This window comes from Salmo salar, chromosome ssa04, assembly GCF_905237065.1.
Source record: "Salmo salar chromosome ssa04, Ssal_v3.1, whole genome shotgun sequence".
In the NCBI taxonomy this organism is placed as follows: domain Eukaryota; kingdom Metazoa; phylum Chordata; class Actinopteri; order Salmoniformes; family Salmonidae; genus Salmo; species Salmo salar.
In genome coordinates, this window is record NC_059445.1 from 22,169,441 (window position 1) to 22,184,390 (window position 14,950).

A 14,950-nucleotide genomic window follows, 5' to 3' on the forward strand; every position below is an offset into this window, starting at 1 on the left:
CACTGTGGCTTGCCAAGGGCGCCTGCATCCTAAACAAGTTGACTGTATAAGTAGCCTGCTATTGTGGATCACTTCAGGGGTACTCGTAGGGGTAGCCTACCCGATTCTGACCAAGGAGCATTACATGGTCAGTGATTGGACATCTTTCCATAATTACACAGAACCTTTTGTTTGCTATTGTGAAAGAATGAGACCCTGAAGCAAATGTACATGTATGAGTCAATATTGGACCACCACCTAACTAACCAAGATGACTGTGGATATCGGTGCTGATTGGTTCGATCTTTTTGGTCTTACTCGTGACCATATTGACCGGCGTCTTCACCTGGCAGTTCCTCAACAGCTCTCTGCACAGATGGACCCAGATGAAGCCAGTACCAGGGATAAGTCAAACCTACCCGTTACTGGGCAGTGCTCTGTCATTTAAAGGTAATGCGAGAGGTTAGGTGTATATATATTTTTTTTTATATAAGAATATTGAGTATTTTGAAGAGGGTGTGCTTTTTATCAATTTAACATTGGGAACTTCTAACCATAAAGACTTAAATTATGCCATCCATAAAATCTTTAGGAAATACTTTGTAGAATTAAAGAAAGAAAATAAATCAATTGATTCAAAAGATATGTGAATACAATATCCAATTTGAACGGTGAATCACGTTAATCTGTTTGTCCCAAATGTCCTAGAAATTAGGCTGTTCTCATTAACACAATATATTGTCTGTATTGTTGCTGTATGGAGATTTGTTGCACGGCAACTTCTTCAGACCTGGTGTGACTGTTAAATATTTTGGAGGGCCCCCCAATTGAAAGATGCAATCTGCAGTTCATACAACAACAAAGCGGTCAAGCTGCCACTGTTTTGGTAAAAAGCTGATTGGGCTGGAAAATGTAACCACTCAACTTTATAGACATAGCTATGAATTCAAGGACTGACCATCCATGATATAAAAATGATAGTTTTAACCATGTTTTGGTTTATAACTGGCTTGAATAAAACGTTGCTGTGTTATGATAGGGAGTTATCATCTGAGTGTGTATGTGTGCGCATGAAACAAATGTGTGTGTGCACGTGTGTCTATACCTGTCTGTGTCTGTGTGCATGTTTACATTTGTATTTTACATTTTAGTCCTTTAGCAGAACGACTTACAATAAATAGCGAGTGCAGACATTTTCATACTTTTTTTGTCCTGTGTACCCCATGTGCGTGCATGACAGTACAAAATACTATCCCTTGATGAACATCCAGGTTTACCTCTTACCCCCTCCCTACTGGTTAATCATTCATAACTAGAGGCCGGGATATCAGGGAAAAGTGGGGAACAGGTCAGGATTAAAGTCCACCTGATATGAGGTGTAGCCAGCAGGTCTCAGACATTCATTCGGAGGTTGTTAAGGCCACGTACTACCCAGAGATGGCGATAGTTTTGGGGGCTTACACGTTGGGGCTGCTGGGGTTGAGCCTCTTCATTTCAATACTGACCTACGCCACCTACCAGCTACTCAGCAGTTATCTGTATAAATGGAGGGAGATGAAGCCCATACCAGAGATTGAAGGCACATACCCCCTCATAGGGAACGCATTGCAGTTCAAATCCAACGCCGGAGGTGAGAGGGTTATGAGGGGGGAAAAAAGGAGACGAGAAGGGTATTTTGAAGAGGGGTTGCTTTTATTAGTTTAACATTTGGGTTCTAAACATGATGACATAAATGATGCCAGCCTTTCCATAATAACTTTAAGAAGTATTTGTTAACAAATGAGAGAAAATAAATCCATTGATTCAAAAGATTTGTGAATCAAATATCCCATTTGAACGGTGAATCATGTTAATCTGTCCTAGAAATGAGACTATAAACCCAATATATTGTCTGCATTGTTGCTGTACTGAGACTCGTGTAAATGTGACAGTCTTCACAATCCATGCGGCGCATCACAACAATGATCACGCTACACATTAGCAACTTCTGTGGTTTATCTACTTCCGTTCCTGATACCGCACGGCAAAGCAATGCACAAGTTTGAAAAACTCCAATGCATACAACACTGCACTGCAGTGACAGGCACTGCATCCTAGTCTGGCAGATGAGTCGCAACTGTGCGAATTTGCCTCCCATTGGAATGAATGGACTTCTGCCGGAACACATACAGTTTGACACAACTGGTGTGCACAAGGCTTGTAAGCCTCATTCACATTATATCTGAGCAGTCCGTTGCGTTGCGCCCGATGTCATTCATTTCAATGGGGACCGTCCGCCATGGAGTGGTATCACAGCAGCAACATTGTGCTATCTCAGCGCCCCCTTACGTTGAAGGCTCTGTTGCGAAACGGATTCCGCATACGATTATTTGTTTTCCAACTTTGTGCCGTCTTTAGCGCAGCCAGAGTCTGTCAATAGAACAGGAAATTACCAAACCACAGAAGAAGATGAAAATATGTGGTTTTCGGTGATGGCTTTATGGGATAGCTAGCAACTTGTAAACAATTACCCATTCCTATAAGTGAATACTATTTTAATAGTAATGTTAAATAATACACAGTGGCTGTTAACCAATTATATTACATGACTGTTGCCTCTCATTTAAGTTTATTGTGATGGTACTAATGTTTGTTTTTGATAATTATTAGGTGGAGGTTGCTAAATACAGTATCGTCAACCTAGCCTTGCTTTTAGCTAGCTAGCTAATTTGTACGCTAACGTGACTTGCTAGAAGTTAGAGAAACAAGTTGAGAAAAAGTAACTTGACAAAACATGTTTTATTATCACCTGAAACAATATGTTTATCCTGTCTTGAATGAAAAGGTCATATTTTGCAATCTCCCAAAATAAATGCGATCTCTGACGAGAGACTAGCCTCCATCTTGTCTTGCGTTGTGAAACCCTATGCTCTCCGTCCAGTAGCAGGACGAGATTGCGTGAAAATGAAGTATGGAATAATGAGATGTATACGGGGCATTAGACCTTGTGACTGTGAAATACATTAGAGGGCCCAACTTTACGGGCAAGGAATGGGCGACCAACTATTAAAGCTATGGTTTGAAAAGCTACAATTAAAAAGCTACTATTAAAGCTATGTTTTTTTCTTCTTCTATAACTTCATATAGAGGAAGCATCGATCTAGATTCTAGAGAATTATAAATGTGCAGGGCAGCATTGTAAGCAACATCTAAAATGATTCTTTCCAAGTGAAACATCACAAATGTATTCAATATGTCAGTATGTGTGTGTTTGTTTGCATATTTAAGTGTTTCTGTGTGTATGCGTGTGCATGACAAAAATAGTATCCCTTAATAAACATCCATGTTTACCTCATCCCCCCTCGCTATTAGTTAATCATTAATCATAACTAGCAGGCGGAATGACAGGGAAATCTGGGGAACAGGTCAGAATTAAAGTCCACCTGACATTAGGTGAAGCCAGCAGGTCTCAGACATCCAGTTGGAGGATGTTTATGCCCCGTACTACCCAGAGATGGTGATCGTTTTGGGGGCTTGCAATTTGGAGCTGCTGGGGGTGAGCCTCTTCTTTGCAATGCTGACCTACATAACCTACCAGCTACTCAGCAGTTACCTGTATACATGGAGGGAGATGAAGTCCATATAGGAGATTGAAGGCACATACCCCCTCATAGAGATCACACTGCAGTTCAATGCCGGAATTGAGCGAGGAGAGGAGACGTGAGAAGAGAGGAGCGAGGAGAAGGGAAGAGAGAGGAGAGGACAGTAGTTTAGGGAGGGGAGCTTCGAACACTCACTCAATCATTCAGTTATTCATTGCTCTCCCAATCTACCGACATACAGTTGAAGTCGGAAGTTTACATACACCATAGCCAAATACATTTAAACTCAGTTTTTCACAATTCCTGATTTTTAATCCAGGTAAAAAATCCCTGTCTTGGGTCAGTTAGGATCACCACTTTATTTGAAAATGTGAAATGTCAGAATAATAGTAGAGAGAATTATTTCTTTCAACTTTTATTTCTTTCATCACATTCCCAGTGGGTCAGAAGTTTACATACACCCAATTAGTATTTGGTAGCATTGCCTTTCTTGGGCAGCGTCCCACCCACGGTTCACACTATTCAACAGCCAGTGAAAAATCAGAGCGCCAAATTCAAAACCACAAAATGTCATAATTCAAAGTTCTCAAACACACCATTTTAAAGATACACGTCTCCTTAATGTAACCACGTTGTCCGATTTCAAAAAGGCTTTACGGCGAAAGCATAAAGTTAGATTATGTTAGGACAGCTCCAACACAAGAAAAACCACACAGCCATTTTCCTAGCAAGGACAGGCGTCACAAATACCAGAAATTCAGCTAAAATTATGCACTAACCTTTGACGATCTTCATCAGATGACACTCCTAGGACATCATGTTACACAATACATGCATTTTTTGTTCGATCGAGTTCATATGTATATCCAAAAACAGCCTTTTACATTGGCGCGTGATGTTCAGAAAATATTTAGCCTCCAATACTGCCGGTGAATCAGCACAACAATTTACAAAAATACTCATCCTAAACGTTGATAAAATATTAAACTGTTATTCAAAGAATTATAGATGAACATCTCCTTTATGCAACCGCTGTGACAGATTTAAAAAAAGCTTCACGGGGAAAGCACACTTTGCAATAATCTGAGTACTGCGCTCAGAAAAATACACTAGGCAATACAAATACCCGCCATTTTGGAGTCATCTAAAATCATAAATAGCATTAGAAATATTCACTTACCTTTGATGATCTTCATCAGATGGCACTTCCAGGAATCCCAGGTCCACAATAAATGTTGTTTTGTTTGATAAAGTCCATAATTTATGTCCAAATAACTCCTTGTTGTTTCCGCGTTCAGTAAGCTACTCCAAGTGTAGGAAGCGCGCCGAAAATTTCACGACAAAAAGTCAAAAAAAGTTATATTTACGTTCGTTCAAATATGTGAAACGTTGTATAGCATCAATCTTTAGGGCCTTTTTAACTTAGAACTTCAATAATATTCCAACTGGACGATTCCAGTGTCTTGAAAAACGTTTTGGAACACAGCTAACTCTCACGTGAACGTGCGCCAATGAACTAATTTGCTTTCCTGAGTCAACAACTTCCAACTTCCTCTGTTCGCTCTCTGTTCATCATAGATGCCTCAAACAACTTTCTAAAGACTGTTGACATCTAGTGGAAGCCTTAGGAAGTGCAAAATTAACCCTAAGTCACTGTGTGTTTGATAGGCAATGACTAGAAAGGACTACAAGCCCCAGACTTCCCACTTCCTGGTTAGATTTTTCTCAGGTTTTTGCCTGCCATATGAGTTCTGTTATACTCACAGACACCATTCAAACAGTTTTAGAAACTTCAGAGTGTTTTCTATCCAAATCTACTAATAATAAGCATATTCTAGTTCCTGGGTCCAAGTAGTAGGTCGTTTAATTTGGGTACGTTTTTCATCCGGCCGTGAAAATACTGCCCCCTACCCTAGAGAAGTTAAATTGTTTAACTTGGGTCAAACATTTCGGGTAGCCTTCCACAAGCTTCCCACAATAGGTTGGGTGAATTTTGGCCCATTCCTCCTGACAGAGCTGGTGTAACTGAGTCAGGTTTGTAGGCCTCCTTGCTCGCACACATTTTTTCAGTTCTGCCCACATATTTTCTATAGGATTGAGGTCAGGGCTTTGTGATGGCCACTCCAATACCTTGACTTTGTTGTCCTTAAGCCATTTTGCCACAACTTTGGAAGTATGCTTGGGGTCATTGTCCATTTGGAGTTTCATCAGACCTGAGGACATTTCTCCAAAATGTATGATCTTTGTCCCCATGTGCAGTTGCAAACCATAGTCTGGCTTTTTTATGGCGGTTTGGGAGCAGTGGCTTCTTCCTTGCTGAGAGGCCTTTCAGGTTATGTCGATATTGGACTCGTTTTACTGTGGATATACAGTGAGGGAAAAAAGTATTTGATCCCCTGCTGATTTTGTACGTTTGCCCACTGACAAAGAAATGATCAGTCTATAATTTTAATGGTAGGTTTATTTGAACAGTGAGAGACAGAATAACAACAAAAAAATCCAGAAAAATTAATGTAAAAAAAATTATAAATTGATTTGCATTTTAATGAGGGAAATAAGTATTTGACCCCCTCTCAATCAGAAAGATTTCTGGCTCCCGGGTGTCTTTTATACAGGTAATGAGCTGAGATTAGGAGCACACTCTTAAAGGGAGTGCTCCTTATCTCAGCTTGTTACCTGTATAAAAGACACCTGTCCACAGAAGCAATCAATCAAATCAGATTCCAAACTCTCCACCATGGCCAAGACCAAAGAGCTCTCCAAGGATGTCAGGGATAAGATTGTAGACCTACACAAGGCTGGAATGGGCTACAAGACCATCGCCAAGCAGCTTGGTGAGAAGGTGACAACAGTTGGTGCGATTATTCTCAAATGGAAAAAACACAAAAGAACTGTCAATCTCCCCCGGCCTGGGGCTCCATGCAAGATCTCACCTTGTGGAGTTGCAATGATCATGAGAACGGTGAGGAATCAGCCCAGAACTACACGGGAGGATCTTGTCAATGATCTCAAGGCAGCTGGGACCATAGTCACCAAGAAAACAATTGGTAAGACACTACGCCGTGAAGGACTGAAATCCTGCAGCGCCCGCAAGGTCCCCTGCTCAAGAAAGCACATATACATGCCCGTCTGAAGTTTGCCAATGAACATCTGAATGATTCAGAGGACAACTGGGTGAAAGTGTTGTGGTCAGATGAGACCAAAATGGAGCTCTTTGGCATCAACTCAACTCGCCGTGTTTGGAGGAGGAGGAATGCTGCCTATGACCCCAAGAACACCATCCCCACCGTCAAACATGGAACATTATGCTTTGGGGGTGTTTTTCTGCTCAGGGGACAGTACAACTTCACCGCATCAAAGGGACGATGGACGGGGCCGTGTACCGTCAAATCTTGGGTGAGAACCTCCTTCCCTCAGCCAGGGCATTGAAAATGGGTCGTGGATGGGTATTCCAGCATGACAATGACCCAAAACACACGGCCAAGGCAACAAAGGAGTGGCTCAAGAAGAAGCACATTAAGGTCCTGGAGTAGCCTAGCCAGTCTCCAGACCTTAATCCTATAGAAAATCTGTGGAGGGAGCTGAAGGTTCGAGTTGCCAAACGTCAGCCTCGAAACCTTAATGACTTGGAGAAGATCTGCAAAGAGGAGTGGGACAAAATCCCTCCTGAGATGTGTGCAAACCTGGTGGCCAACTACAAGAAACGTCTGACCTCTGTGATTGCCAACAAGGGTTTTGCCACCAAAGTACTAAGTCATGTTTTGCAGAGGGGTCAAATACTTATTTCCCTCATTAAAATGCAAATCAATTTATAACATTTTTGACATGTGTTTTTCTGGATTTTTTAGTTGTTATTCTGTCTCTCACTGTTCAAATAAACCTACCATTAAAATTATAGACTGATCATTTCTTTGTAAGTGGGCAAATGTACTAAATCAGCAGGGGATCAAATACTTTTTTCCCTCACTGTAGATACTTTTGTACCTGTTTCCTCCAGCATCTTCACAATGTCCTTTGCTGTTGTTCTGGGATTGATTTGCACATTTCGCACCAAAGTACATTCATTTCTAGGAGACAGATTGCGTCTCCTTCCTGATCGGTATGACGGCTGCGTGGTCCAATGGTGTTTACACTTGCGTACTATTGTTTGTACAGATGAACGTGGTACCTTCAGGCGTTTGGAAATTTCTCCCAATGATGAACCAGACTTGTGGAGTTCTACCATTTTTTTCTGAGGTCTTGGCTGATTTCTTTTGATTTTCCCATGATTTCAAGCAAAGAGGCACTGAGTTTGAAGGTAGGCTTTGAAATACATCCACAGGTACACCTCCAATTGACTCAAATCATGTCAATTTGCCTATCAGAAGCTTCTAAAGCCATGACATCATTTTCTGGAATTTTACAAGCTGTTTAAAGGCACAGTCAACTTAGTGTATGTAAACTTCTGACCCACTGGAATTGTGATACAGTGAATTATAAGTCAAATATTCTGTCTGTAAACAATTGTTGGAAAAATGACTTGTGTCATGCACAAAGTAGATGTCCTAACTGACTTGCCAAAACTATAGTTTGTTAACAAGAAATTTCTGGAGTGGTTGAAAAACGATTTTTAATGACTCCAACCTAAGTGTATGTAAACTTCTGACTTCAACTGTATGTATCTACTGTCTACCTCAGATAGTCAGAAGCTTGAACTAGTGAATGACTTCAGAGTTCTCTTTCTTTGGTTTCAGATTTCTTCCGTCAAATCATTGGCTACACAGAGCAGTTCAGGGACTCCCCACTGTTGAAGATTTGGATCGGACCAGTACCCTTCCTCGTGCTGTTCCATGCAGAAACCATTGAGGTAGGCTTATTAATCAAAGAATTGACTTGAATCAACTTGATTCATAACACCTGTATGTTTTGCAAAGTGTTTAAATATGGTGAAACATACAAGTTGGTGTCACACTTGTTTTGAAACCTCAACATTTCGGCCTACTGAACACTACATCGTTTCACTCCGGAGATGGAAATCCACTCTCCATAAATAAGGTAGTAATTACACCACATACAGGTAGCCTGACAAACAATATATTGTTACTGCTATCAAATATCAAAACCCATTCTGGCCTGCTGTTTTGGGTTTAAGCGTGCCAATGCAAACATAGACTGTATTGAATACTAAATCAAATCAACGTATTTGTCACGTGCGCCGAATACAACAGGTGTAGACCTTACAATGAAATGCTTACTTACAAGCCCTTAACCAACAATGCAGTTTTAAGAAAATACCCCCCAAAAAAGTAAGAGAGAAGAATAACAAATAATTACTGATCAGCAGTAAATAACAATAGCGTGGCTATACTAGAGGAAGAGTTGAATTTTCCATAAAAACATAATTTACTAAAGCAAAAATAATGAACTTTAACAATTATTTTTATGTAGTTGGGGTTTTAAGTTTTTATGTATTGCTGTTAACTGTCTGTTGATGATGCCATGCCAATGACCAACGTTCCCTCAGAGAAATAAATCAACTATATTCTATTATATTGTCTGTTTGATTGTCTATTTGATTCTATTTATTCTATTCGATTCTGTAGACGGTTCTTAACAACCCTGTTCATATGGACAAGGCCTATGCTTACAAGTTCCTGCACCCTTGGCTCGGCACTGGTCTACTAACCAGGTGGGTGTTTCAAAACAGATCTCATTTGAGAAAGATCAAACGTATATATGCATTTGAGGCAACAGAAAATATGTATTATAACTCAAGATAGGAACGTGGAATTCTTAGATAAGCCTTTGACAATTCTTGGGAAAACACTTCCTTTTTTTTATGACAAAGAACAATACATTCTGAGAAACGTCAATACTTTCCAATCAACACATTCCCTCCATATTTTCTGAACTCCATCGTTTGTCTCTCTCTCACATGGTCTCTCTCTGTGTCACTTGTTCTGCATCTCCCTCTCTCTGCTTCCCCTCCCTTTATTTGTCTGTCTGTCTCACTCTTTCTTTGTCACCCTCCCTCTCTTTCTCTCTGTCCCCCTCACCCCTCTGTCTCTCTCTTCCTCTATTTCTCCCCCCTTCCCTCGCTCCCCACCTCCCTCTCCCCAGCACGGGGGACAAGTGGCGGCGGCGGCGGAAGTTGCTCACCCCCACCTTCCACTTCTCCATCCTGACGGAGTTCCTGGAGGTGATGAACGAGCAGGCCGAGGTGCTGGTGGAGAAGCTGGACAAGGAGGCAGGCAAGGGCCCCTTCAACTGCTTCAACCATGTCACCCTCTGTGCCCTCGACATCATCTGTGGTGGGTCCGGGTCTGGGTCTGGATGTGGGGTGTTTTTAGTTGGTCCAAAGGCTCAGTGGGTTAAAAAGATTTCCCATTCTTGTGGCCATTTCAAATCAACTAAAAAGATATATCCAAATTGCTACCAATCTTGCAATAAATATCTCTGCATATGATTTTCCTTTCAGAGACTGCAATGGGGAAGAAAATCTACGCTCAGAGTAACTATGACTCAGAGTATGTCCGATGTGTGTACAAGTGAGTCCTCGTATTGAATGCAACAGACAATGTTGTCATGCCCGGTTTTGTTTGGAAGTAGAGGGTATTGACGGCCAACCATTGCTCACTGTCCCTGCATCTCTCTCTGTCTCTTTCTCTCTCTCTCTCTCTCCTTCTGTCTGCACTGTTGGTAGTTGGTTGCAAGTAGTAGCCACCTTGTACCACACATGTTATACTCTGTAAGTGCTACAAATAAACAGACGTTTGGGGATAATATTAATTGCAGGAAATGTAATAGAGTGGAATCAAATTGCATCAAATGAATATAATTTTCTCTACCTTGTATCCCTCCTACTGTCCCCAGGATGAGTGATATCATCACACGGCGACAGAGAATGCCGTGGTTCTGGCCTGACTTGTTTTACAACTACTTTGGCGAGGGCTGGGAGCACAACAGGAGCCTCAAGGTCCTCCACTCCTTCACCTCCAATGTGAGTCATCAGTCAACCTAAAAGGGGCTTTTGACTATTTAGCTGCACCCAGGGAAATAAGCTGTCATCCATCAGACCACATCCATCCAGCCAAGGGCCTGTTCAGAAGGATGACCATTACAGAATGTTCAGATAGAAATGTATTGTGTAGACCATAAATGATTGTCTGTACGATGGAATAAGAAATCCTGTCAGCTCTATTCATTATATTTCTATCTGCAACGTTCAGAAACATGTCAAATGTTTTCACTGAAAACACCCCAGGTCATCTACGAGAGGGCGGAATACATCGCCTACATCGAGTCGGACAGCGAATCGGACCAGGGAATGAGGAAGAGGCGGGCCTTCCTGGACATGCTGCTGAAGACCACGGACGAGGAGGGCAACAAGCTCACCCACCAGGACATCCAGGAGGAAGTGGACACCTTCATGTTCAGGGTTAGAGGTCAAAACCACTATCACACGCTCCATGTAGAATGTGTTCCAGATTTATCATTGGTGTTATTTTTATTGCCCCCGTCTTGCAGGGTCATGACACTACAGCCGCAGCCATGAATTGGGCCATTCACCTGCTGGGCTCCCATCCAGAGGTTCAGAGGAAGGTTCAACAAGAGCTTCAGGAGGTGTTCGGTAATCCCCCCCTCTTTTTAACCCTTTATTTTTTCAACCCTTTACTGCCTGCTGTTGCCATATGACAACATATAATTTCTCTTCACCCCTTGCTTCCCTGAATGAAAAAATGCAACACCATTGCTTTTTACAGAAGAGGGGTGGTGTAGAATAGCCAATTATGTGCTTTCGTAGTCACATGACATGCACCAACATGGGGCTTCCTTTCCCAGACACATACATGCCATTCACATTGTTCTCATAAAACAATCATTTTTACATTTCCCCTGCAATTAAAAATGTAAACTCAATCTCATGTTAGTTAAGAGGTGATATTAAACATTAAATCCAATTTCCCTAGATTTTGTTATTGGGAAATGAACCAAATGCATTTGTTGGCAAACTGCAACACTGTGCGATAGGGGAACTGCAATTCAGGTGAGGGGTCAAGCAAAACAAAGTGAAATCATAATTTTCTGTATTTTTTTGGGTAATATTGACATGACTAATTTGATTTGAACTTATTTTTGTAAAGATAACATATTTTCTATATATGGGCATATAAAACAATTCTGTTAAATTTGAATAACATTATAATAATCTTATTTTCTTAAAAATAAATATGGCCAGAGTATATTATTTTTACAAGAACAAAATCAATATGATATTGTGAAGGAATAAAAACAATCAAATTATAATTCAAACACCTCATTTATATAAGACATTTTTTTTTGTATGTTATCAATAGTTTTTTTACAGTACAAATTAAAAAATATATATTTTTACCGTTGTCGCACAGTGTTGCCATGCGGCAAAAAATCCTCAAATGACACTTAAAAAACACACAAAAAAATATTTTACATTTGCCTATTTGTGGCCATTTTAAGTTAAAAAAAACGAATCCAACATTTTATTGCATGGTTCTATCCTAATGCATGCAGTAGAGTCAAACGCATTCCACGGAGGGCCTAGTTTCTGCAGGTTTTTGTTTTTTCCTTTCAGTTAAGCCATAAACAGCCAGGTACAGTATGAGGAGTTCCTCATCAATCAAGTACAAGGGAAAACCCACTGCCACTCGGCCCTCCGTGGAATGACTTTGACACCTGTGCAGTAGAGGGTCAAAGTGTTTTATTGCACTTGATTTAGACAATGGTGACTGGTAAGTGGAAGAGACAGTCAGAAGGAGAAGACGCTGGGATTGAACCCTGGTCTCGGAAAAGTATTTAGAGAAGCTCGACGCATTACCGCTAGACCATGGGCTCGGCAGGAAGTACTTGGTAATTCTAATCCCCTAGTCTCCTGTCACTATACTCGCTTCTCTTATCACATGACATCACTTTTGGTTCTTATCCGCGTTGACTCTCGTTCAAATCCTTCTCTCACAGGTCAAAGTGAGTTCAAGCACAGTGGGAAAGTGTGGAAAGTCTCACCAAAGCAAAATGATTTAATGAACTGAATTAGGTTCTGTGGCATATCAAAATTGGCTGTTGTATACAGTAATAGCCTGATTTGTGACATGTTTATTTTTTGGAATGTCTTCCATTCCTGCCATGGCAGACCTGGCATTCAAACAAGCATTCAAATATTACCATGACGAGTATCTCTTTGACAGTAGATGCAGGTTCGGTGTAGTTACCATGATCGATGACAGAAGAACATAACATCCATTCCTGTACCTCCATTCGTAGCTCTGTCCGATTTCCCCATCACCACAGAACATTCATAATACGGTGTAACATACATTTTTGGCCCCCTATTCATAGCTATGTCCGATTGCCCCATCACCACAGAACATATATCATGGGATGTAACATGCATTCTTGTACCCCCGTGCTCAGGTGTGTCCGACCGGCCAATAAACACAGAGGATCTGAAGAAGCTGCGCTACCTGGAGTGTGTCATCAAAGAGTCCCTGCGCCTGTTCCCCTCCGTCCCGTTCTTCGCCCGCAGCATCTGTGAAGACTGCCACATCAGTGAGTGACATGAATGACACATTCTTAACCATTAAAGTTTATTTCAGTCTGTCATTCATTTTCTAACTGATTTAAATTTACAGGATTAGCTATACACTACTTTTAATTAATGTACATATTCACAATGGGTGGCCTGTGCCATATGGAAGATGAACCTACAACCATGGTTTATCCAGCGCCGTTCCATTCCAGTCATCTAGTTTAATATTTTTTGTGGTTGTGTTAATTAGTTCATTTATTCACATGTACATTTTGTGGACCTAATAACCTAACTTGTTTCACATTGTTGCACCTGTAGATGGTTTCAAGGTTCCCAAAGGTGCCAATGCCATCATCATGCCCTACTCCCTTCACCGCGACCCGCGCCACTTCCCCCAGCCTGAAGAGTTCCGCCCGGAACGCTTCATGCCGGAAAACTGCGTTGGGAGACATCCGTATGCCTTCATCCCCTTCTCTGCTGGACTCCGCAATTGCATCGGTGAGAACAGGAAACATTCAAGACATTCAACTGAATAGCTCTTAAAGTACAAACATTTTTAGAACATTTGTAAGTCAACATCATTCCATTTGAGATCAACGACATAAGATTTGTCACGTTGTTGTAGAATATCACTTGTATTTATCAATCTCAGGCTATCTTTTATCATCTTGGAACATAGACTTTTTACTACAGTGGGCCTCTAAACGTGGGCCTCTAAACGTGTGTCCGATGAGGTTGTCACCCTCATATGCTCTCGCTACTTTAATCATGGTTACAGATTAAGGTTGAAGACAATAAGGCATTTGAAATGGTGAAAACAAAATGAACGATTAAAAGTGTGTCCGATGAGGATGTCATCCTCACATGCTTTGGTTACATCCCTACCCCCAGGTCAGCGATTTGCCGTGATGGAGGAGAAGGTGATCCTGGCGTCCATCTTGCGCTACTTCAACGTGGAGGCGTGTCAGAAGCGCGAGGACCTCCGTCCACTAGGGGAGCTCATTCTTCGCCCCGAGAAAGGCATCTGGATCAAACTTGAGAAGAGGAAGCAGCAGCACTAGATAATCTAGGGAACTGTTTGAATACTTTAAAACTGATCTAACACTACTTGATAGGTATAAGTAAATAGTTATAGCACAATACTGTAGGTTTCAACTATCCAGGCAGGAAGGAAGGAAACATTCTTAAAGTATTTAAACAGGGCCGAATAAAACCCTTAGCCCTTATCCCCATAGGCTTACATTGCATTTGTGTTCTCTCTGTATTACAGGAAAATCTAAAACTCGAGACTGCAAAACTCGCAGAAAGTTCTTGTAATCGTCATAAACAGGTTTCTGATATCCACAATTGTTTGAGCTTCGAAGTGAAAAATACGAGTGGGAAACTAGGAGAACATTTATTTTCCCAACATTGACTTCAGATAGGTATTTTTATTTTATTTATGGAGGCTGGTGGGAGGAGCTATAGGAGGACGGGCTCATTGTAATGGCTGGAATGGAATACATGGAACAGAGTCAAAGGTGGTTTCCATGGTTTTGTGTTTGATACCGTTCCATTTAATCTACTCCAGCCATTACAATGAGCCCTTCCTCCTATAGCTCCTCCCACCAGCCTCCACCGCTTCTGAGGTACAGACCATATTAACACAATTATACCACCAAGAATACCTACCCTATCTGATAACACTTTACCACAACTTTCATTTATAAGGCATGTGTTAACTTGAAAATGTGTTGCTACTTTAACATGTCAACATTTTCATCAACATCAAAGCTGTTTCACTTGTTTTTCAAGCTCTTTGGATAGTATATTTTAATAAGAGTTTTCTTATTTGTTAGGTTGGGGGTTT

General features: G+C 41.2%; 1 protein-coding gene across 1 annotated transcript; it reads left to right on the top strand.

The window, feature by feature from the left end:
- Positions 1-1,320: 1,320 nt before the first annotated feature.
- Positions 1,321-14,327, top strand: cyp4v2a (cytochrome P450, family 4, subfamily V, member 2a). The gene is made up of 11 exons (XM_014195260.2): positions 1,321-1,609; positions 8,294-8,406; positions 9,143-9,228; positions 9,660-9,850; positions 10,018-10,087; positions 10,413-10,539; positions 10,804-10,977; positions 11,067-11,169; positions 12,987-13,121; positions 13,420-13,599; positions 13,993-14,327. Exons 1-11 carry the CDS (start codon positions 1,351-1,353, stop codon positions 14,160-14,162), a joined length of 1,608 nt encoding a protein of 535 aa, XP_014050735.1. The 5' UTR covers positions 1,321-1,350; the 3' UTR covers positions 14,163-14,327.
- Positions 14,328-14,950: the final 623 nt, after the last annotated feature.